At 40.6% G+C, this 25575-nt stretch overlaps 1 protein-coding gene across 6 annotated transcripts in view; it reads right to left on the bottom strand.

The window, feature by feature from the left end:
* The window catches only part of STARD13 (StAR related lipid transfer domain containing 13), a 295675-nt gene that overhangs the window by 19876 nt on the left and 250224 nt on the right, over nucleotides 1-25575 (bottom strand). For 5 of the 6 annotated variants that reach the window (XM_089899677.1, XM_022574635.3, XM_022574638.2 and 2 more), the window contains exons 4-7: nucleotides 15825-15888; nucleotides 3901-5300; nucleotides 2673-2846; nucleotides 1358-1517 (exon numbers count right to left, since the gene is read on the bottom strand). In XM_089899677.1, the coding sequence (XP_089755803.1) occupies nucleotides 1358-1517; nucleotides 2673-2846; nucleotides 3901-5300; nucleotides 15825-15857 (1767 nt within the window). In that variant the 5' untranslated portion in view covers nucleotides 15858-15888. Of the gene's footprint in view, nucleotides 1-1357; nucleotides 1518-2672; nucleotides 2847-3900; nucleotides 5338-15824; nucleotides 15889-25575 lie in introns of all 6 variants that reach the window. The other variant, XM_022574641.2, reaches the window with a different exon arrangement.

Below are 25575 nucleotides of genomic sequence, written 5' to 3'. Positions count from 1 at the left end.
AGCAACCACTGTTACCCTCACTATAACATCTAAATATGAAAAAATGTAGGTATGTGTATTATCTAGATTAGGAGTGGGAAGGGAGAATGGAATAATGCATTTAGTTCAATCAGCAATGGCATTGAATGAAGAAGTTACTCTCATTCTTACTGAAAACTGGTATCGGATTCATCAAGAGACCATCTTGATTCTTAGCGTGATCTCAGCACTGTGGTGGAGACAAGCATCAGTTCATGAATTCGTGTAGCTCAGCTCATTCCTGTCCACTGAGCCCAAGAGGCCAAGGGAAAATCAATGAGAAGTGCAAATAATCTTAGGTTGGCACAGATTATTCACAGGGCATTACAGAGTATTGTGAACAAAAGCCATTATAGAATAGTTGCCTGAAAATACCCCCACTGCTCAAGGCTGTAATTTATCAAGCAGAATTTCATTTTGGACCTAATGTCTAACAGAGAAACTAATGAGTGTTAATTCCGAGGAGCAAAGGCTTGGCCTGGTTAATTATAGGATGGGTTGCATTCTGGGCCAATCAGAGTCCACCATTGTGATGCCCCCCCCCCCACAGTCCTGGAGACAAAAATGATCTCCAAGACTTTTGTTTAGCTTGAGCTTTTTAATCAACTCCACAAGATGAGGGAATATTTAATTTAGCTGATATTATTTTCATATTTTTAAAAGATTTTTTGATGTGGACCCTGTTTAAAGTCTTTATTGAATTTGTTACAATACTGCTTCTGTTTTATGTTTTGGTCTTTTGGCCCTGAGGCATGTGGGATCTTAGCTTCCCGACCAGGGATTGAACCCACACCCCCTGCATTGGAAGGCAAAGTCTTAACCACTGTACCACCAGGGAAGTCCCTATTTTCATATTTTACTTGCACATTTTAAAAAGATATAAATAAATTTTTTGAAAGATATAAATAAATCTGTCATGGTGCTGCTTCAAAAAAAATTTAATAAAGGGAGATATAAAGACCTAATTCTGGTTTTAAAAAAAAAGACAAAGAGGGATAACAGAATGCTGTGGAATTAATGGTGGCACTGAGACCATAATTAAAAGGAAACGCAGTAGACAGCTTTACTCTCAGTTTTGGGGGAACACAAATTAGCCATCACGGGTACAAATGATTCACATTAGCTTTCTGCAGTCACTCCAGGGTGTCCTTCAAGTTGCCAGTGAGGAAACATCCTCACACAGCTTGACAAGGATGTCACCTGGTCAGATTAAATACTGACCTATAAAGATCACAATGCCTTTTATTTTGGAGAGGCATGTCTTGTCTGATCCTGGACAGATCTGGCTCTGCCTGGCACTCCATACATCCCAGGGTGTGCTTGGGATTTACGACCCTACCTGATCGAGGCAGTTGCTGCGTAGATACCTCAGGGCTTGCTGGATACTCTGTGGAAGGGGCTGTCCCGTTCTCTGGACGTGAACAATGAGAGGAATGCCAAAGACTGTCTTGTCTCTGTAATCAGGAACTTTCATCCTCTTCATGAACTTTGGAACTGCCCTAGAATTCACAGAAAGCAGGTCATGCACGCCTCGTGGAGCACACTGTGGGGACAGGCTGTGAGAGCAAGAGGGAAGCCAAGCTTTTGTTGGAATATTGGACAAGCACGGGGGGATTCAATGTTTCTCTCTTAATTACTCACATTACATGGAAGGACTGTGTGTGCCCCGTGCCTCTGTTAGACCTCTAACTATTAAACAGCATGACTCACGTTAGCAGAATGGATTTATGGCCCTGCTTTCAAATCAAGTGCTCGAATTTCCAGTTTAATTGTGATAGACACACTTCTCAAGTGATAAACACTTAAACGTCCCCAACAAGACATAACAAAACAAATTAAAAAATACATCAAGAAGAAGAATCTGGTTGGGGTTGGGGGAGAAAGAAGGGGAGAGAAGATAAATCACATTCCTAGACTATATCCTTACTTTTCTAAAACCAGTTGTACCTTTTAAAGGAAATTTTAATACACAAGCATATATTGATTTGACCACGCAATTTATAACTTTCTAAAATATTTTTATAAAAGCATTGCCGATTCTTCTATATGACAATTAACAACACATTTTATTTTTTTCCAAATCCACCAAATCATCTAAAATAGGTCCACATTCAAGTTCCAACATATGCTTTTGTCAACCCCTTATTCCAAAGGTTTCCTGCATATTCTTGTTTTCATTTGCCAGTGAAATAAAAGCAGAACTGCATTTGAAGAGTTCAGTGCTCTATGAATGAAGCAGTGCTGTAAGTGTTGAGCTCTGCATTGGGCCAGAAGGTGCAAGAAACAGATGTTTCTTTGCAAACTGCCAAAATTACTTGATGGCAAGTTTATTTTTAATGTCTCTGTTCACAACTAATTACTCTTTACTTGTCCTTTTTCCTTCTTGGAGCCTGACTGCCTTCCCTGGAAACTGACAGAGAGCTACAAATAAAGCAATGCTTCCTGCAGGCTACATCACATCGAAGCTTTGGATCGAAGCTTTGGCAGCCCAGAGGCGGGCAGTTAGGCAGAACTCTGGGCATTATTTTCAGGAGATTGGCAGTGAAGGCAATGAACGGATTCTTCAGAAATCAGAAAGTAAATACTGAAGTGTTCGCGATCGCACCCTGAGCCCTGGAACAAACAGTCCCCTCCTAGGTGAATGGGCTACGTACCACGTCCAGCCGTGTTTGTTGGACATGGAGTGCTTTTCCATGATGGCCGTGAGGCGAAGCAGGGAGAAGCGCTGGAGCAGGTTCAGCTGGCCGGCTGTCTGACCGCTGATGTGGGGCGACGCCGTGGACGGCTGCGGCTGGTGTGAGAGCTGGAAGCTGTTCCACCGGAGTCGCCTTTACCGGAAAGACCGTCAGAGAAGCCAGTCACAAAGGGCACGTGATATCGGAAAATACAGGATGTTATTAATTGTTAAGTAGCTAATCAAAATAGTTTCCGAGCCAAGAAAACCACCAAGCAAATGGAACAGAAGACACAAAATGTACAGAATAAACAGAAGAAACTATTTTTCCCAAGTCTGATAAATCTGGAAAAAGTCATTATCTGTTTCATTAGGAGGCTTAAATAAGTGATATAATAAATTTTATGTGTTTGTTTACTCCTAAACTCATTCCCAAAGTGTTGAAAGCAGCTGAGACTGTGTGTGTGCGTAAGAAAGAGAGAGACATTCAGACAGACGGACAGTGACAGAGAGCCAGAGATTGCAAACGTTTGGGAGCTATAGAGTACTGTCACACTGCTGTCTTGTCTCCGCACTCTGACTGGTGAGCAGCACTGATGAAGCACTCCTGAAGTGATGACACGTCAGTCAATGAGCCTCGAGAGCTGTCACTGCCTCAGTGAGAAACCCAGCAGCACATACAGTAGGCTGTTCCTACTGCTTAGGCCCTGCCAGGGCCATTGTCTAAGGAGCTTCTGAAATGGTCGTTGTACAACAGCTTTTATGTACTTAGTAATCGGCATTTTCAAGCCAAAATAAACTTATGAAGTGTGTATACACCTTAGATCTCAGAAATTTCTCATGGACTTTTTTAAAAGTTTAAAATTTGGGGTAGAGATGCTTTGCAAGGTCATGGGAAGGGCCTGTGCACAGGCAATGGACCTTCTCATCAGTGCTTTGCACATAAGAAGCTCAAAAATTTTTTTTGCATAAAACCAAGATTGAATTAAAGGGTAAACACTAGGAGAAATGAATGTGAGTTAACATGGATTCAGTCACCACAGTATCTGCACGAAAGACATACTACTGTTCAAATAATCCCCAACCACATACATCAGTTAGGACAGTGTGAAATATTTAGAAGGTACTCTATCAATGTTTGTTAAATACATAGACCATAATTATTATGAAATGGATTAAACATCATTTCACAAAGTCATGCCACCAACCTGTTTGGCCTGGTCAGAGAGGCCCCTACTCCAGAGTCCCTCCTTTCTCTGACCCCAGCGGCCTCTGATTCATTAAGAGACGCTCCATCTCTTTCCACATCACTGGGTGTTGTCCGACCTTCGGAGACAGAATTGCCTTCAAAATCTAAGGTGATCTGACTAGGAGGGGGGAAGGGGCAGAAGCCAGCTTCTCCGGACAGTGCATTATGTGTCTGCAGTTCAGGTAACAGGTTTTTGGACCAGTCATCCACTACCTCTTGGAGTCCATTGACATGATGCAGAATGTCGTCCAAGTGAGGGAAGAGATCGTCCTTCTCCAAGTCCAAAAGATCCCCGGTGCTGGCATACAGGTGGGAGCCGGGGACGTTGTCATAGATGCTAACTCGACTCGCTCTGTGGCAGGACGCCATGAGCCTGGGCTCCCCGGCCCCAGGGCCCGGCCGTCTTCCCGGGGAGACGTTTCCAGTCCTCCAGTTAACCGCGCTGCTATTGTCTGTTGGTGAGAGGCTTTCGATAGAGAGCGCCTTGGGGAACGTGCCTGGTTTGTGGTCCTTGGGAATGTGCACCACCAAGTTCTCTTGAGAATGAAACTCGCGTGCGTGGTTTTGGTCCCCTGCACCCCGCAGTGCTGTCCCCGCCAGCACATCCAGGTCCTCTAAGTACATTCCCCCGCGCTTGTGGGCCTCCTGGCATCTTCGCTCCTTCAGGCCGGGCGTGCTCACCCCGCTGCTGCTGTTTTCCGACGGGCTGCTCTCACCGCTCCATTTGCTGGGGCCCGGAAGCCCTGTTTTGCAGGCAGCGGGGGTTGAGTTCTGGAGATCTCCATTTGGAATCTGGATGCACTGCATGGCCTTGAAGGACTCGGGCTCCTGCTGCAGCACCGGGCCGCTGATCACCAAGCCCCCGGTCCGCCCCGACCCCTTCTGCCTTCCCTGCGCTCCTTTCCCTCGCAGCGTTTCCATGCGTTTCAGAAAGGATTTGGCTCTGGCCCGGGAGGGCTTCTCATTCTTTGGGTGCAAAGGGTGCTGGAGACCGTCTCTGGGGGACGGCGGGAGGCTGCTGCCGCCCAGCGTGGCGTCCAGCATGGCTGGGCCGTGGGCGCAGTACTGCCCGGGGCCGTCCAAGGCCTCCCGGCCGGCGCCGTAGCTGCCCGGCTGGCTGCGGCCGTCGCTCCCGCCGCTGCTTTCGCTGTGAATGGAGCAGACCTCGGGCTCGCTCAGGTCGGTGAGGACGCTCTCACTGCTGGTCGTGTTTCTCATCGTAATGTCTCCTGACGACCCGTTTCTGTCTCCGCCGGGAAACACTGCGTGGAGGTCGTCCACGCGAGACCACCGGCGGCTGGTCCTTTGGAAAGTCCATTTGTGGCTGATGCAGAGATCTTCCTCATCAGAGTCGTCGCCCTGGGAAACATCAAGGATGACGCGCATTTACAGGTGGCTGGGATGGAGAGGGGAATCTAGGTGAGCAAAGGCACGGTACCCCCACCTCCTTTTTCTCCTTCCTTCCCTGTCGCACGTGCTCTCTGGGTTTCCTGGGCACCTTTGCTGGGTCCCTCCACCGTCTTTATGGTCCCTACACCCTCTTCCTTCCCAGTAGCTGGAAGATTCCTTCCCAACCCGCAAAGCTCTCTTCCTTTCAGCTTTCCTTTCTTCCTCTCTGAGAAGCTTCCTTGCCTGATTACAAAGAGGACGTAATTACCATCGTCGAGACAGCCTAAATATAAAACACCTGCAGTTCCCCTTTTCACATAGAAACTTAATCCTGCCATAAAATGCATTTACTTCTTCCCTGAAACCTCTTCATGGAGCCCTAAGACCATATTTCCAGCTTCCCTCTTCTGAACCTCGGAGCCAACACTCCTTAGTCTCCCAGACTTGATTCTTAGCATATGTTCCCTGTGTAAGTTAAGGGCAAAATTATCTCCGAATTCCTGGAGGTAGAAACTTGGGAGCTATTCGAGAGACCCCTGGTGGAGGAGAGTCCAACCCAGCCTGCACGGCCAGGCCGGCCTTCTTGGTTTTAATTAACCCTGAATTGGAGTGCCTTCGTAGGACACGCTTGTCTGGGTGCCGAGGCCCCACTGCTCTGCCCTGTCGTACCTGCTGCACCTCACACATTTCTCTTACTTGTCTGGGTTCTGCCTGAATTCGTAGCCCCTGAGAGAGGAGAGTCTGGTTCCCAGAGGTGGCTTTGTTTAGGCCATCTAAATAATTTCCTTCGGAGATGAACGGAATCACCTGCTCCTTCTTCTCCTCACCATGCGTATGACCAAGACCCAACTCTGAAATGATTCTCAGATCTGCTCCCCCACTCATATCTTCACTCCCATTCCCTAGCTCAGGTCCTTGGCTGGGTTATCACAGTAAAAACCAGGCCAGCATCTTCTCCATCTAAACAGCTTTCCAAGTGTAATCCAAGTACGATCACAGGATTTCCCAGTTTAGAAGCTTTCAGTTTCCCTCAGCCCTCCTAAGTGTTATTATGGCATTCGAAGCTCTTTTGACCTGACTGCAGTGTGCTTTACTTATTTCAGCTGTTCCTCCCAATCTTCCTGCATTCTGTTCTCTGACCTGCAACTACGCCCCAACACCCAGCTCTGTTACAGGATTAAGAGCCTAAGGGGTATATATGGTCCCCACATCCTTCCCTGGTCCCTGACCATTCTTGGGTACTCAGCTCATGTGTCTCTTTGAAGTCTTTCCTGACAGCCCCAAGGCAGTGACTGCACTCCCTCTGTACTCCTGTAGCATTAGGTTTAGATCTTTATTGTAGCATTTATTATAATACTAACTTAAACTCATGTCACAAGCACCCACTCTCAACAGTTACAGGTAAGTTCATCAAGCATATAGTAACTGCTCTCTCTATATATATCTATATATGTGTGTGTGTGTGTATAGTTAATTGGATTAAGTTTATTTCACTTTACTTTGACATCTGGTTCTAAGACCTGGTTCCCAGTGCTAGTAGTTAATACCAGTTAGACTTAGGTGACTGTACACAAGTTGCTTACTCTCTCCAAAGTAAGTTTTTATCATTTATAAAATGGGAGTAAAAATAGGCCCTGCCTCATAGGTTCGCTGTGGGGATTAAATGAAGTACTGCATTTAGTAGTCCCTCGCTGAGGAGTATTGGTTCATTTGTTATTTTTCAGTGTCTGTTCAGTGGCTTCTGTGCGACCTGTCCGTGTGAGACAGATGGCTTATCTATCTTTCTACATATCTGGTATCCACCTTGTCTCCCCTGGACTTTGCAATATATTGTTTTCAAGGAAAAATAAACAGATGCTTAGTCAATAAATGTGGGATCTTCCCATTCTTATTTATTTCCTGAAAATCTAGGCTTACATGAGTTGGACTAAATGACACATTTGAAGTTTCAAGTATAAGGTGAAAGAAGGTAGAAAAGCATGGTACTCGCAAAGAATTCCATAGCTGTGGGAACACAGTAGGAAATTAGCTCCGAGTTTTTAAAACGTTGTACAAAACTTTGGCGAAAGAGTTAAAAAATTGTACAGATGGAAAAAAAGGCAAGACTATAGGATGATGAGTCAAAAATATACTTTCTTTGTAGCATTTTCTACTTCCTCTTTCCCTGTAATGGATACAATAAACCCTGAACTCTGAGAGTCATTTAAATATCAGGTACTGTGATAGGTTGAAGGTTGAGTTTATTGGATTTTCATGTCACATATCAGGAAGCTAGTGAGGAGAAGTTGATATTAAGTAAGCATTCTCAAAAAGCCTTTTTGCAAATAGTTTCTGAGAAGGCAAAAGAAGGATATGCTTTTAAAGAAAATACAGATATTTAAAAATAGAAACTACAATATTTCGTGTTAGCTCCAACGAGCTCTCTAAAGCGAGCCCAAACTTGGTTACTGATGCTAGCAAACCACATACTAGTTGGATAAGGACTTCTTTATGTTGGTTTAGAAAAGATGCCAAGCGGGCACTGTGGGCTGGGGATGGAAAGCCTGCCCCTGTCTGCTAGGCTCTAAAGAGCTTATTATACTAGCTGTGGGCAAAAAAGGGATATTTAAAACCCAACCAAGGCATATGAGAAAGTGGTAAACTCCTGGGAAAAAAGGCAAACAGTTCAGGGAAATTTTGCAGTATTTAGATGGTTTGAACCAAAACAAACAAACAAAAACCAAAGCAATAAAAATCAAAAATAAAACAGAGAAAAAAGAAAATAATACCCATCTCCTTTAGTACCCTGTGCATGCAATTATCATAGTACATCCAAAGGGTACTGACACGGTTCTGTGTCTGTTTTTCCCACTAGTGCAGGATCTTTGAAACTACTGATAGTGACATACAGTAAGAAATACATTTTTCAGTTATAAGATAAATAGGTACTAGAGATGCAATGTACAACGTGATAAATATAATGAACACGGACGTACATTAGATGTGAAAGTTGTTAAGAGAGTAAATCCTAACAGTTCTCATCACAAGGAAAAAAGTTTTCTTTTTCTATTTCTTTCACATTGTATCTATATGGAATGATGGATATTCACTAAACTTATTGTGGGAATCATGATGCATGGAAGTCAAATCATGCTGTACACTTTAAACGTATATAGTGCTATACATCAATGATATCTCAATAAAAATGGAAGAAGCATAAAAGGAAGTAATCCATATACAGTACCTAGAACAGTATATGGAACATACTAAGTGTTCAATAAATGTTATCTGCTAATTTTAAAAAGTACATTTTCCATCACTGCTCAAGGCCCACATACAAATTATGCTAAAGTGAAAGAAAGAAAGAAAGAAAGAAAGAAAAAAAGAAAAAAAGAAAAAGAAAGAAAGAAATTCGTACTATAAATATTTGTCCTCTGATACTTTATATTCTAGTTTAGTCTATTTCATTTTTTTTAAAAAAATGTTTGCAACCAACCAAATTCATTTGATAATCCACCAACAGGCCATGATTCACAGTATGAAAAACACTAGAGTTTTAGTTTTTTTATACATTCACGGTGTAGCAGATGGTCAGGCACATAGCAGACTCCCCAATAACTGTGAAAGTGTACTGATTGTTTAAGATGATCAGATTTCATCTGTTTTTTTTTAAGGCTAAAAACAAATAGTTTGTGATTATTTAGAAATGCAAAATGGAAACCTCTCGGAGTCAGATGTGTTTATGAGAAAAACACACCAAAACTTTATTCTCTTATCTTAATGATTTAGTAAACCATGGAAATACCATAGACATGGAGTGTCTGGATTTCAGCCAGGAACTGACAAAAGGCTCTCATGATATTGTTGTGGCCAAGACGGCAAACTGCTGGAGGCTACAGAGCATTTTGTTAGTAGCTGGTTGAGTAACTCCATCAAAGAGTGTGATCAAACGACTGAAAGTAACTGAAGGAGAGATCTCTGGGGGGTGCTTTCAGGTTATGCCCATTTTAAGAATAACTTGAATGAGTCAGAAGAATTCATGTTTTTTAGATGTGAAGATGGCACAGATTATTCACCAAGTGATCTTGAGCAAGGCACCCCACTTTGAGACTCAATTTTCTCAGCTGTAAAATGGAAATGATAACAATACACATTTAGCATGGTTTGTCAACAGGATCAAATGAGATTATATATGAAAATGTCCGATAAATGTTAAAGTGCAAGATAAAACTAATTATTGTTGTTAGAGCATAGTGATATTGAGATGCATGAAGATCTTAACAGAATTGAAGGATGGCCTATTAATAAGATGAAATTTCATGAAGTAAAATATAAAGACCCTAACTTCACAAATCTATTATAGGATGCGCAAGATGGAAAGGCTTGGTTCCTATTAATAGCCTTGAGAGTTGTAGCAGATTTAAGCTTAATATGAGTTAACCATGTAATGTGGCTACCAAACTATGATCACCCACCTTAGGATACCTGACCAGAAGCATGAATCTCAATACTTGGAAGGTTGCAGACCCGCTGTATTCTGCCTGGTCACATACATCAGGAACAATGAGCCACATTTTCAGGGGCACGTGGAAAGGGATTTACTCCTAGAGAAGAGTAATCGGAATGGCCAATGATCTAGACACCACAACCTTCTATGAAGGATGATTGAAAGAACTAATGGTTTGGTTTAGAAAGAAGGAACTCAAGAGCAGTGCTACTCGAAGTGTGGTTAAGGGGTTGACAGTCCTCAAACTTACCAGTCTTCACTGAGATAAGTTCAGACATTGAGAGTAAGCATTAAAACCATTTGTCACCATTTGGCAAGGCTGTGCTATACGAGTTCATGATCAGTGGACTTGTCTTATTGAACAGGGTTGAGACCAGCTTGGGTGTTGGGCGCAGTAGGTTATAATGTGTGACGTTTCAAGATTAGTTTATCTACCATAGCCCAAAGTGTATAATGTACAGGATCCACTGTTTTACAGAAAGATAATTGCAGAAGTTGGCTAGTAATGAAAGATTGAAGATGAATTTTTAAAATACAGCATCACTTACTTCATTTTGAATGAAAGGTAAAAAAATAATAGCCAAAACTTTAAAGAATTACTTTAAGACTTCTTCTTTGATTCCACTCAACATATTCTGTGAGATGGGTTTCTTTATGATGACTAGTATTAAAACAAAGAAACAGGGACTTCCCTGGTGGTGCAGTGGTTAAGAATCCGCCTGCCAATGCAGGGGACAGAGGTTCAAGCCCTGGTCCAGGAAGATCCCACATGCCGCGAAGCAACTAAGCCTGTGTGCCACAACTACTGAGCCTGCGAACCACAACTACTGAGCCTGCGAACCACAACTACTAAGCCTGCATGCCTAGAGCCCATGTGCCACAACAAGAGAAGCTACTGCAATGAGAATCCAGCACACTGCAACGAAGAGTAGCCCCCGCTCTCTGCAACTAGAGAAAGCCTGAGTGCAGCAATGAAGACCCACACAGCCAAAAAACAAAATAAAACAAAACAAAAAACAAAGAAACATTTTAGATATGCATTTTTCCCTGTGAGTAGTGTTGCTGTCAATCCAACCTAAATTAGATAACAAGCAAAAAACTCACTGTCAGGAATACTTATAGTCATAGTGTTTGATTGAAATGTGCGTACAGACATTTAACATGGGGAATTTCAAAGTAAACTTTTTGTTTAGTTCTGACAGCTGAACAACAAAAAAAGTTATAAGTGCAATCATGATTCTTCATATTAATAGCCTAAGTATACTTTTAATAAAAATATGAATAATTTTTGTAATTCTTTTCTATTTCCTGTTATATTTGTTCCAATTATATTTATTGGGATGCAATTTTGTATCTGTAGAGTATAATAAAACATTTAGGCTTGTATTTTCTATAACCTTTTATCATTTCATATTTCTAATAATTCCTTTGTAGTGAATTTTACAAACGTTATCTTGGTCAGTGGCAGACTGGAAATTAAAAAAAGAAAAATCAGTCACCATAGACAGTTTAAGAGACTTTGTTCTAGATTGAGCAAAGGTCAGAAAACTTTCTGTAAAGGGTCAGATAGTAAATATTTTAGATTTACAGGCCATCCAGTCTGTCACAGCTACTCAACTCTGCCTCTGCAGCCAAAAGAATGGGTGTGGCTTTGTTCCAATACAACTTTCTTTACAAAAGCAGGAGCACTAGTTTGCTGACCCCGGATCTAGAGGAAGGGGAAATCCGTATTCTGTGCTTCTCCAGAGAAAACAGCTGGAATCAGATGGGCAAATTTACATAGAATCAGCTTTTAGCTTATTATATGGAGGACTTCTGGTAATTAGGAAAAACCAAACTGCCTTGCAATATAATGAACTCATCACATCTAGATGCTTACAAACAGAGCCTGAGTGAATTGTGATAGATGCTGTAAAAGTATATCCTGTACTGGATGGGAGACTAGAAAAGATGAGCGAAGATCTAACTCAAAGATCCTATGGTTCTAGGACATTCACGTGCAACAGTCTTCAATTCAAGACTGTATACTCTCCAGCCAAGCGAATGATGGAATGAAATGTAACTTCTTTCATGTGACGCTGCTGTTCGGAGCTGCCAGGAGGTGTCTTATTTGGTGGGAGATTTGAGGTTGTGAAAGGCAGGGGGGGCGGTGGGGTGGATTGGGAGGCAGAGGTCAGGCTCCCTGATGACACCCGCAGCTCCTTTGAAATGCCCACGGCATCCAGGCCGGGAGGTGCTGGCTGCAACGTGGCAATTAGTCATTGTTTCTGTGTGGCTTTCCACCTTTGGCTATGATTTCAGAGAGCTTTGTTAAAACTATAACTTTAACCAGAAACTTCTTTTGAAGCTGCTCTTTCTCCCCTGGGAAATCTTAGGTAAGAGTCCTGTGTTCGTGCGCGTCCCTCTCTTTCCTCATCTAACAGAGATCCTTATGGGAGTTCAGTCTCTGACTTTAGCTTTGTACTCAGAGCTAAGCACTATCACATAAACGCTAACCGTAATTAGGGGATTTCAGTGTCGTCATAAAGCAAGTGTGAATTCTGTAGGTAATAATGAAGAAAAACACTTTTCTGAGAAAGATCAGCTTTGCAAGTGCCTTGGGGTTTTTAATTTAGATGAAATGCCAGTGTTTGGCTTTTTCTAAAAAATGAGAACATTCTTAGCTGAAATTATATATGCTTCAGAGACAAATGCCAACCAGACACTGCAAAAGAAAGGATTTTGTATTTTTTAAACAAAATTTGACCATCTCTTTCCGCTGGAAACAGGAGCCCATACAAGTCCACAGCCGTGAGAGGCGGCTAATGCATAGTTACACAGAAATTTAGACGTTTATCTTGCACTAAAGTTGACTGGAGCTGAGTGGCTGAGCCCTCCAGTTCAGAAGCAGGGACCTGCCACTTGCAGCGCTGCAGGGGGAGGAGGCTGAGGCCTGAGGCGGACAACTGCTGACGTCCCCCAGGCTCTCAGAAATGCCGGGTTTTAGTGAGTCTTTCAGTGAGGAGCCTGGCCAAGACTGAGGACACTCTTCTCCACCTGACTCTCACAGGGAAGGTAATCTCGATCTTTAGAGGACTGCTTCTCTCTTCTGCAAAGTGGTAAGGTGCGATTTCATTTCTCCTGGTGCTTTACAAGCGAGTGGCATTTGATGTACAGGAAAAGTGCATGCCTAACTAAGTATGAATGAGGCTTCACCATCTTTATGTATTTGTGGATTCTCTTTTTTTTTTTTTTTTTTCTGCCTTGGGTCAACCACTAAACTCTTCAGAATTAAACAGAATTAAATGAGAACCAAGTTCAAAGCAGAGCAATGAGATTCATGACTCATTCACTATGAGAGATCCAGAGATAAATTTCCATGAAGACATTAAATAAATCATGGACTTGAGTACAAGACAGCAAGAAATATCCTTCTTCTAAAACAACAATAAAAATACATAATTGTATGTATTGCTGAGGAAAGCCTTCGAGGTCTCAGGCCAAGGGTCAGAAGCTCATGCCAATACATTTCTGAATATCTCTGAAAGGCCAGGAGGGGCAGTTTGCGGCCAGAATAGCTGGGCTCAGATCCTGCCTCTGCTGTTTCTTCGTGGCTCTGGGCAAGTTACTCATCTTCCCTGCCCTTCAACCTCTGCATCTGTGACACGGGGTTAGTGATGAGGAATAGTGCCTGGCACAGAGCGGGCACCGTGGGAGCTCGTTAACCACACCACAGAGCACTGAGCAAGCACACACGGCCCTTCTGAGGCCCAATGGTCCTGAAGGGAGAAGAATGACTGTGGCCCTGGACGGCTAAGCCATTTGGGGATGACATTCTGCAGCATTAAACATGTCTGGGCCTCTGCAGATTAGAGATGAACATTATATTTCTATTTCTTGGATTGATTAAAATGAGGACATACCCAGAGGAAATGCTACTGTCTTTTTTTTTTCTTCTTCCAAACAAACTAATTCCAAAGTTGGTTGAAGCTCCCTGTGGTGCTTGGTTCGTGAGTTTCATTTTCTATTTTTGATCATTTGGCCTAGTCCTAGCCTGTATTTATTTTTGGCATTTTTTTGCAGTAAAATAAAGGACTAGCCTATGACTCGGGCAAGGGACAGATCATGGGAACACGTGCCACCACCAGGGTCTCCTGCATAGTTGCTTAGACCACAGTCACAGATGCTGGTCATGATTGAGATTCACAGGTGGGTGGAGATCACCCACTGGATTTATTTATTTCAAAATTCAGGCCATGAGTCCCCAGTTTACAATGTGGAAAGCAATGTTTTATTCAAGTGCATGCATCTGCGGGGCCTACAGCTAAGTAGGGGCTGTAAGAGTGTGTGCCACTATATCCAACATAAGGAATAAATTAAGAATGTCAGAATACTGAAGTGACCAATTTACAGAGGAGCTTTTGTGAAGGTAACAGAGTCTAACAAATGTTATTCAAGCCTATCTCACATGTGGGTTTTGAAATGCCGGCAATAAGGGAAGAATCCAATCACACCACTTGGTTGAAAACAAATCCTGTTGTTAGTTTTTGGCATTTGCTTTTGTGATACACAGCAGCTAAGGATCTGCACCGGCAGTGTACAGACCAGCCACACAGGCATGGCTACGCTCGGTTTAATAAGAACCATGCGTTACAAGCAAACAGTGTGTATGCTTCTCAAGGGGTCTATTCAGCCAGATAGCTGTTGGGATGTTTATTCCCACATTTACAATTTTTCTTTGACCTGGACAAATTGCTCATGTTTTAATATATTCTCTGGATATTGTTTTTCACCATTTTACCTCCTTAGCTTAAATCTTTGGCTCCCAGCTCAAACCCTAAACTGTTTTGAAGGTGAGGTCAACCAGAATTCATTTGCGCTTTTTTTGGGTGCTGTTTTAGAGCAGAAATTCAGGTTAAAGTTATTTTTAAAGATTAGGTTACTCAGGAGTGACTTAAAATCCATGGGCTGTAATGACTTCTCTGTATAGACCAGAATAAAGAACACTTTCTTTTGACTCAAAGATGTTTTCTCTGCTTCTTCAAAATATACTAAGGCTTGACTTGTTACATACTGAAGATGTGAAATGAAAAAGTAAGTAACGATTTCAATTCTGAGTTTCCTAAAAGGATCAATTCAGTGAGAAAGAGAGGTCTTTCAGCGCAGTGGTTAGGGGCCTCGGTTTTGGAGTTAGACACACCTGAAATTGAAACCCTGCTCCTCCACTGGTTGAAAGATCACGGGCAAGGGACTCAACCTGTTCAGGTTTTATTTTCCTTCTCTAGAAAACAGAGAATCCCTATCACAATGGATTAAATGCCATAACATAGCTCGTGGAAAACAGTAAGTGCTCAATAAAGTACAGCTTTGTTTCAGAACCAAAATCTCCTGTCTTATTCCTACAGAGGGAAGAGCACGTGCAAAGTCCTAGAAGAGGGAGGGAGCATAGTGGCTCGTAAAACTGAAGGACATTCCCTGTGACCAGAGAAAAGTGCAAGGGGCGAGAATGGAGAGATGGGGCAGGTTCTGAATCTTGCTGTTACACTCTCCCCCCACCCCTCAACCATGATGAAACAAACCTGCCTGACAAATGAATGCATCTTGACTGCCCTTGAAAATAAAATGCCACAGGAAAGAATGAGGCAGAAGACACTTGGCCCCATAGATTCTTTTCTGCATTCTCTTAATCTACGAATCACTGTGGAGAATTTGGGTCTAATATGGAGTGGATATTTACAACTAAAACTTCTGAAAGATTATCATAAACAATTAAGGCATTTTACATTTTTATGCAAACCCTCTGATAAAACTAAATCAAAATGAAACAGTGAAACAAACAGACGTCAGCCTAGATATATAACAGACTTACTTATGATGTTTATGATATAATGGGATATTTGGAGAACAAACACTGATGGTCGGGCATTTCAGAATTTTGCTTCAGTTCGTGTTGTTTTTCATTTGTGAATGCAAGCTTCTCCTATTGGTATAGCCATGGTCTCAGTAAGGTGTAGTAAGAGCTTACCTACCTTTTTCCTTTGGAAGTTCACATCAAGTTTCATTGAGGCACACTTGTTCAAGGTATTCAGTCGTCTAAAAAGAAAGAAAAATGTGATGATTGCTACCACTAATGAACCTAAATCTTCCTTCCAGTTTGATAATTCTCATTGATTGCCAGTGAAGTTGAAAGTGCAGAAGCAACCAATCATGTCCGAAGAAAGGACTGTACCCAGAGAAGGTACACAGTAAAAGAGTTCCCATTTGTTCTCCAGCCTCCAGACCTGAGAGGACCTTCCATGAAGCCTACCAATCCCTGCCCCTTCCCTTTCCTGGCTTCTCTTTCCACTATTCTTGGAAGCCGTGAGCACTTAGTTTTAGCCATACTTTCACCAGTCCCTCAATTCGTCTGCCACCTTGACCTTCCATCCAGTCTATCCTACTAATTCCCCAAACTTGGATCAACTCAACCATCTGTCTTCTCTTCTGCTCTTGTGTAATAGTGCTGAATTACACATGCCATGGACTGAACTGTGTCCTCCTCAAACTCATACACTGAAGCCCTAAATCCCAATGGATTGTATTTGGAGTAAGAAGTAATAAAGGTTAAATGAAGTCATAGGGTAGAGCCCTGATCCAACAAGATTAACGTCTGTAAAGGAAGAGACACCAGAGCGCTCCCTCCCTCTCTCTCAATCCGCCACGGGAGGACAGGGCAAGAAGGTGGCTGTCTGCAAGCCAGGAGGAAAGTCCTTACCAGGAACCAAACCCTGTTGGCGCCTTGATCTTGGACTTTCCAGCCTCCAGAACTGTGAGAAGATAAACCTCTGTTGTTTAAGACACCCAGTCTGTGGTATTTTGTTATGGCAGCCCGTGCTGACTAATATATACATTTTGAAATTCTCCCTCAGCTGGGCTCATCAAATTGCTACCCAGCATTTATTTCATTTTTTGTCTCTGGTCAGCATCCATTCTCAGAGAATGAAAACTATCTGAATCCCTCAACAGATGACTTAGCCACGACTGCCAGTGAGAAAATACAGCTTAAGTCACTAATTCTTTTAACAATTCTTTCCTTCATCATATAAAAGAGATGCTCCTATTCTTTTTCAAAGCTAACACTTTATCACGTGTCTGATTTCAACATCCACCACTTCATGTGGGACTTTCACACCTCATTTATTCCCTCTCACCTCAGCAGACTCTTCACTGTTTTTTTCTCCAAGCTCATCCCTGTCATGAACAAATTGACTAACCAATTAGTTAGCAACCTAAATAACCATAATCAAGCAAACTACCAATTTTCCTTCAATCTTATCTTTCCATCAAGCAACTCTACTCACCATCCTGACATCCCCTTCCTTATATTATTCAGTTTGCTGAGAACATCCTTAATTTTCATTCACTCTTCAACCCACTGCAATCTAATTTCATGAAATTCTCTTTGCAAATGCCTTTATTATTTTGTTTTATTTGATTTTTTTTTTAATTATAGCATATGGTTTAAGGAGTCAAACATTACCCCTCATGTCCTTTTCCATTTACCAGTCTTTGGAGGCAACTTTTTAAAGTGTTTCTTTTGGTGTTTACTTCCAGCAATATGTATATGCTGTTACTTCTTCATTTTTCAGTTTAAGCCATTATCTATTGACGTTGTTCTATGAAAGATAAAGTTTTTTTTACTATGCATTCCCCCCTCATCCTCCTACATGCACATTTGTACCCTCTGCCTCTTATATAGTTGTCATAATTTTGTAATTTTTTGATAAATCAATATTTAGTGTTTATTTTATTATGACCATGTAAATGCTATTCACATGTATATCATGCTCTGATTACTCTTCCTTTCATTCTAAACTTTTCATTATCCCAGGAGTTAATAAGCATCTTATTTGTTTCCTCAGTTTTCTGTGTACTTATCCTTAAATTCAAACTCAGACACTTCCCTAATTATCTAAATATGTTAAAATATATCAGTCTATCTAATTTCCTTGGAGATGTCTTTCTCAGAGGCTTCTGACCTGTTCTAGTTGGGGTTGCTATATATATATATTTTTTTTCTTTTTAAATCATGGGCTGATTAGATTTCTCAGAACTCAGATTCTTCTTGAGTGTGTTTTCCAGTGCTCTGGAGCTGAGTTACAAAAGAGGCCCGGGGGTCTCAATGTTTGGAATATAGGTAGACTGTCAATGGAGCCCCCATTTTCAATAGAGTATTCCATTTTCAGCAGTGTCTGATGTCCCTCAGTCCAGCCTCTCCAGAGAATAAACTTCCAGTCTTGTGCTGATGGTTAGGGAGAGAAGTCAGCAAGATTTAGCTTGCGGAGTGGATCAACGGCTCTACCTACTTTAAAATAGAATTTCGGGACTTCCCTGGTGGTTCAGTGGGTAAGACTCCGCGCTCCCAAAGCAGGGGGCCTGGGTTCGATCCCTGGTCAGGGAACTAGATCCCACATGCATGCCACAACTAAGAGTCCACATGTTGCAACTAAGAATCGCACGCCACAACTAAGGAGTCTGCATGCTGTAACTAAGAGCCCTCATGCCACAACTAAGAGTTGGCACGCTGCAACAAAAGATCCTGCGTGTCGCAATGAAGATCCTGCGAGCCACAACTAAGACCCGGTGCAGCCAAAAATAAATAATAAATAAATAAATATTTTAAAAAATAAAATAGAATTTCAAACAACCCTCTTCTTTTTTTTGTATAAATTTTTAAAATTTTATTTTATTTTTATTTTTGGCTGCGTTGGGTCTTCGTTGCTGCATGCGCGCTTTCTCTAGTTGCGGGGAGCGGGGCCACTCTTCGTTGTGGTGCGCGGGCTTCTCATTGCGGTGGCTTCTCCTGTTGTGGAGCATGGGCTCTAAGCATGCGGGCTTCAGTAGTTGCAGCACCTGGGCTCAGCAGTTGTGGCTCACAGGCTCTAGAGCGCAGGCTCAGTAGTTGTGGCACACAGGCTTAGTTGCTCCGCAGCATGTGGGATCTTCCCGGACCAGGGCTCGAACCCTTGTCCCCTGCACTGGCAGGCAGATTCTTAATCAGTGCGCCACCAGGGAAGTCCCAACCCTCTTCTTTTTGACTCACCTTCAATCTCACTTCACATTTTGGATTTTTAGGATTTCTGTAGTGAAAACTGAGTTATTTTATGACTTTGTCCACTGACCATTTAGATTTTGTTTCTTGGGCTTGTCAAATCCTCTACCACATATTTTTGTTTTTCTGCTTTGAAAATTTGGTAACTGTGATTTCTCTCTCTCTGTATGGACATTTGCTTTCATAAAGGAATATTTCTCTGTAAATTAGTGGAAATTTAGAAGCAGCAAATTCAGTTGCAAAACCTCCCATCTTTGACCAATGACTTTTTTTTTGTATTCTGGTTATACATAGATCTTAAGTTTTCAGTTCAATGAGTTTTGGCAATTGTAACTACCCTCGAACAAGATAAAGAACATTTCTTGACATCAGAAAGTCCTCCTGTGCTCCTTTACTGTCAGTTTTCCCTACCACCACATCCCCTCCCGCCACTCCGAATCATCATATAAATGGGATCATACAGTATGTATTCTGTGTGTGTCTGGCTTTTTTCATTCATCACAATGTTTTTGACATTAATTTGTGTTGTGTATAGCAATAATCATTCCTTTTAATTACTGAGTAGTATTCTATGGTATGAAGTGTCCATGGGTTTACCCCATGGACACTGGGCTCTTTCCAGTTTTGACCAATGAGTTTTTAATCACCAAATTCCATAGTATCTTTCTAGCAAAGACCTATTTGTAGCAATGGGCCTAATTGGCACTCACCTTCCTTGAAACTCTTCTGGTCTTCGGCATTCAAGGTGATGAATTCTCTCATCTCTCTAAACACTATCTCCTTCCTGTCACCAAGCAATACTTGCACCTTAACTATTGATATTTTTTAGAATTCAGACTGCGGTTCTTGTTCTTTTTACTCTGCACAAGCATAATGAGATATCTCATCTTAAAATAAACTAGACTCTGATGATGCCCATCCTCTTTCTCTAGCGTGGACATCTCACCTGAGCTCCAGAACTACATTCCCAACTACTCACTAGTCTCATCCATCTGTGGGGTCCTCCTGGCCCTTCAAACACACCTATTAAAACTGAACTTGCTGCATTCTCTTCAAAACCTGTTTTTCCTATTTAAAGTCTTGTCTTGATTAAGAGCATCACCACTAAGCCACCCAAACCAGAAAATGGAGTCAACTTGAGACTCTTCTTCTTCAAGGTCTACATTCATTTGAGCGTCAAGTCCTATCAATTATACGTCCATGATATCTTTGAAATCTTGCCTCTCCTTGGTCCTGCTCAGTCCCTTCTCATCTTTTTCTTAGAGTCAGGCAACAGCCTTTTAAATTGGTTTCACTAATGCTTCACATTGAAACCAGTTCTATTTCTCAACTTTTTATCATGTCACTTATTTACTTAAAATTATTTGATGACTATATTCATTTTCAGCCATCTCCAGTTTACCCACTCACTAGACATTCATTAGTGTCAAATATGATAGGCAGTTATGGATTAGAAGCTGACCATCTAGTCTGAAGCTGTCTTCTGCAGGTTCTTGGCCTTTGCTCCTATAACTGACAGCCTGTTTTTTTTGGCCAGTTCCACATGTATTAACATCTCTACCTAAGAGCTAAGAGTGGTATGTTAAATGCATTATATACTGTTGACCTTTGAACAATATAGGTTTGAATTGTGTGGGTCCACTCACCTTTTTTTTTCAATAAATATATTGGAAAATATTTTGAGATCTGCAACATTTTGAAAAAACTTGCAGATGAACTCCTTAGCCTAGAAATATTGAAAAACTTGAGAAAAAGGTATGTCATGAATGCATAAAATACATGTAGATACTAGTCTGTCCTTACATAGGCAGAAGGTGATATTTAATATAAAATCAGCAATGTATTAGTTTTCTTGCTGTTTTATAACTTTGCTTTCAAAAAATCACATTACCATTCAATATGCCTCTTTCTCATAATTGGAGAAATTGCATATCAGTCTATCATCACAAGGAAGTGGTTTTTAAAAAAAGTAACAATGTTTCCAGTACTGGACTATGAATATAGATGCAGTACTTATGCCATAAAAATTTTATAATGATTCATTCATTAGTGTGTAGGCTAAGCTACTGTGAAGCAATCCTGTCAATTAAACTAGGCTACCATAAGGCAATCATATTGCTGCTTCTTTGTTAACACGTGAATCGTTATACCTCTAAATAAATATGAATTTCTTTTTCACATTATCTTTTCATTTTTGATGTGTTAGTAACATGTATAACATCTGCAATGTTTTGTATCATATAAACCAATATTCATGTAGGTACCAACACACGTCTTGTAAGCAGACGACATGGACTTACAGTATCGAAAAATACAGTACAGCACTGTAAATGTACTTTCTCCTTCTTATGATTTTCTTAATAACATTTTCTTTTGTCTAGCTTACTCTATTGTAAGAATACAATATATAACACATATACAAAATATGTGTTAATTGACTGTTTATGTTATTGATAAGGCTTCTGATCAACAGTAGGCTATTAGTTAAAATTTTAGGGAACCAAAAGTTAAATGTGAATTTTGATTTAGTGGGGGGTCAGCAACCCTAGCGCTTGCATTGTTCAAGAGTCAACTGTACATCGGTCAAGGCATATATATATATATATATATATATATATATATATATATCTCTCCTCACTTGGAAGTTCTGATATATACCTAAATAAGTTGATGTTTCTCATTGGAAGCTCTGTAATAGGTTTGTTTAAGAAGGATTCTCTGTTATTTATAAAATTTACTTATCTAACAAACTTGTTATTCCATTATGGTTTGGAAACACAAACTATTTTATTCTACACAAAAGTTTTTTACCTACTGCATATATAAAAGTCATCAAATGGTTCATGCTTTACATACCACATACTTGAATATGCTTTATACTTTCTGACACACATAGGAAGTTTATTATTTTTTATAGCTAGAGACTCTAACATTTAACTATCTAGATTCAGATCCTTTTATCTCCTCTAAACTCAGATATTTGTTTGTGTCTTAAGAATTGCTCCTCTACTTGGAGAAAATGTTTTCAAAACATGTATCTCATAAAAGACTCGTATGCAGAATACATAGAGAACTCTTAAATTCTGTAAGTCACAAAACCTGATTTAAAAAGTGGGCAATATATTTGAACAGACACTTCTAAAAGAAGATATACAAATGGCAAATAAGTAAATGAAAAGATGCTCAACATCATTCGTCATTGGAGAAATACAAACTAAAATCATAATGAGACACCACCATACACACACTAGAATGTCTAAATTAAAAATACTTACAATACTAAGTTTTACAAGAACGTAGAACCACTGAAACTTCCAAAGCGGTACGGCCTCTTTGGGAAACAGCTCGGCAACTTCTTATAAAATTAAACATATTTTTAGCATCTGACCCAACAATTGCACTTTTAGCTATTTATCCAAGATAAAATAAATCATACATCCATATAAAGACATGTACTTGAATGTCTGTAGCAGCTTTATTCACAAAATAGGCAAAAAGTGGCAATAATCCAAATGTCCATCAACAGGCAAATGGATAAAAAATTGTTGTATATCCATACAGTGAAGTACTCAACAATACAGAGGCACTAACTCCTAATACATACAGCAACGTGGATGAACCTCAGAGGCACTGTGCAGATTGAAAGAAGCCAGATACAAAGTGGGTACACTATATGATTGCATCTATAAAAAATTTACAAATGGTAAAGGTGTAGTGACAGAAAACAGCTCAGTGGTTGCCAGTGTGGCAATGGAAATGCTCCATACCATGACTGTGGTGATAGTTATATAACGTAACCATATATATTTGACAAAACGCATCCAGTTGTATTCTTTAAGTTGGTGAATTTTTCTGAACATAAGTTATACTTCAGAAAAGCTGAATAAAAATAATGCAAGTGGGTAACACCAGTGGGAATGGTGGAGTAAAGATCTCCAAAATCCTGCTCTTCCACAAAAATAACAAAAATACTGGCAAAAATGGTCAAAATCAACTTTTTAGGAAAATCTGGAAATTAATAAAAGCTTGCAACAATCCAAGTAGTGCCTATGTAAGAAAAATTACTGAATCTATGTAAGAACAGTGAGCTCTGTGGCACTTGAACGTGCCCTTTTTTCCTCAGCTCTGCAGGAGCTATCAAAAGCCGACAGGCATCACAATCAGAGGAGTTGTGAAAACCAGCAGCCTGGCAGCCACTGGAGAGGGCAGAATGGGTTTGACCTTCCCCAAAGGTCCATTTTTAAAGAATTTTCATTATTTGAGCTGTCTGGCAATTCACTGAATGCCCCCATTCACAGGGCTTATCTTTATTTAACCTGACACTGAGCTCATCACTGAGAAAAGCTTTTTCCCAGGGTGTTTGTCAAAAACAATCAGTGGCAATTATTTAACACCATAGCTGCCTGAAGTGGTGATAACAGTTGAACCAAACAAGATGTGGACCAAAAGGAATGAAAGGAATAGCTGGGGAAATGAGATACCCATAGGGACTAAGAAAAGTTCTGACATATTCTTAGGAATCTAGAAGGCCAAGCACATGTGCAGAACTGTGTGCATACCTAGGAATGACCTGAGAAGGTCTAATTTCTCTCCTCTGGCTGACCTTGATGATCTGCACAAGCAGGAAATAAAGCCTGAGACAGAGTTACCAAATTCCTGCTGGAGCACTGAAACCACAGCCCAGGATGCACTAACTGTCCCTTGGCAAAGGTCAGCAGACATACTGGTTCAAGACATTTAAGGAAATCTCTGTCCAATCACCTGCAGACCACTAAGCTAACTGAGTACAGACTTCCACGGTCATACGAAGGATTCAGACTTTACATAATTAGTTGAAGAATGTCACTAAACAAACAGCAACAATAACAACAAACTTTGGGGAGGAGGGGATCTGATTTTGAGAGTTGCCTCATTTATAATGTTTACAATGTCCAGTTTTAAACAGAAAATTATAAGACAACACACTGATTCTAAAGTTTATATGGAGAGGCAAAAGACCCAGAATAGCCAACACAGTCTTGAAGCAGAAGAACAAAGTTGGAGAATTGACACTATCCAATTTCCAGACTTACCATAAAGCTATAGTAATCAAGACAGTATGATATTGGTGAAAGAAGAGATGAACAGAATAATGGAACAGAATAGAGAGCCCAGAAATAGACCCACACAAACATAGCCAACTGATCTTTGACAAAGGAGTAAAGGCAATACAATGGAGACAGGTTTTCAACAATGTTGAAAGAACTATATATCCACATGCAAAAAAAAGTCAGTCTAGACATAGATCTTATACTCTTCACAAAAATTAACTCAAAATGGATCACAGATCTAAATGTAAGCACAAAACTGTCACACCCCTAGAAGATAACATAGGAGAATATCTGTATGACCTTAGGTTTAGTGATGACTTTCTAGGTACAACATCAAAGTCACGATCTATGAAATAAATACTTGATAAACTGGACTTCATTAAAATTAAAAACTTCTACTCTGTGAAAGAAACTGTCAAATATATGAGAAGCTATGCCATAGGCTTAGAGAAAATATTTGTAAAAATCATATCTGATAAAGGACTGTTATCTAAAACATACAAAGAACTCTTAAAACTCAAAATAATAAAATAAACAATCCAATTAAAAAAAGAGACCAAAAATCTGAACAGATACCTCACCCAAAGAAGATACACTGATGGCAAATGAGCATATGAAAAGATGCTGTATATCATATATCATTAGAAAATTGCAAATTAAAACAACCATGAGATACCACTACACACCTACTAGAACGACAAAATTCTAAAACACTGGTATTACCAAATTCTGGCTAGGATGAGGAACAACAGAAACTCTCATTCATTGCTGCTGGGAATGCAAAATGGTACAGCGCCTTTCGAAGACACTTTGGCAGCTTTTTATAAAACTAAACATACTCTTAGTATACGTTCCAGTAGTTTGCACTCCTAGGTACTTACGCAAAGAGTTGAAAACTTATTGCACACATAAACTTGCACGGGAATTTTTTTTAAGCCATAAAGACAAATATTATATTTCTAAAAGACATATGTACTCAAAATATAAACCAATGTGACAAAACTTTTGAAGCCAACATGTCCACAGTATCAATGGGTGTGAGGTGACATTGCACAGGAATGTTTATAGCAGCTTTATTCATAATTGCCAAAACTGGCAACTGGAAGTGCCAACAGCTTGGAAGTGACCAAGCTGTTCTTCAGTAGGCGAATGGATAAATAAACTGTGGTCCATCCAGACAATGGAATATTATTCAGTGCTAAAGAAATGAGCCATCAAGCCATAAAAAGACATAAAGGGACCTTAAATGCATATTACTAAACGAAAGAAGCCAATCTGAAAGGCTCCATACTATATGATTCAAACTGTATGACATTCTGGAAGAGGCAAAGCCAGTAAGAAGATCAGTGGTTGCTACGTATTAGGAGTGAGGGAGGGATGATAGGGATGAGTAGACAGAGCATAGAGATCTTTAGGGCAGTGAAATATTCGCATGATACTCTGATGGTGGATACGTGACATTATACATTTGTCAAAACCCACAGAATGTAGAAGACCAAGAGAGAAGCCTAATACAAACTACAGACTTTGGGTGATAATGATATGTCAATGCAGGTTCACCAGTTGTAATGTGCTACTCTGGGGGGGATGTTAATGGTG

This window comes from Delphinapterus leucas, chromosome 18 (genome assembly GCF_059928025.1).
Source record: "Delphinapterus leucas isolate spDelLeu-1000000601 "Yukka" chromosome 18, BTC_Dleu_Yukka2, whole genome shotgun sequence".
Lineage (NCBI taxonomy): Eukaryota > Metazoa > Chordata > Mammalia > Artiodactyla > Monodontidae > Delphinapterus > Delphinapterus leucas.
The sequence above is the reverse complement of the archived record's forward strand: the minus strand, read 5'-3'. Positions and strand labels throughout refer to the sequence as shown.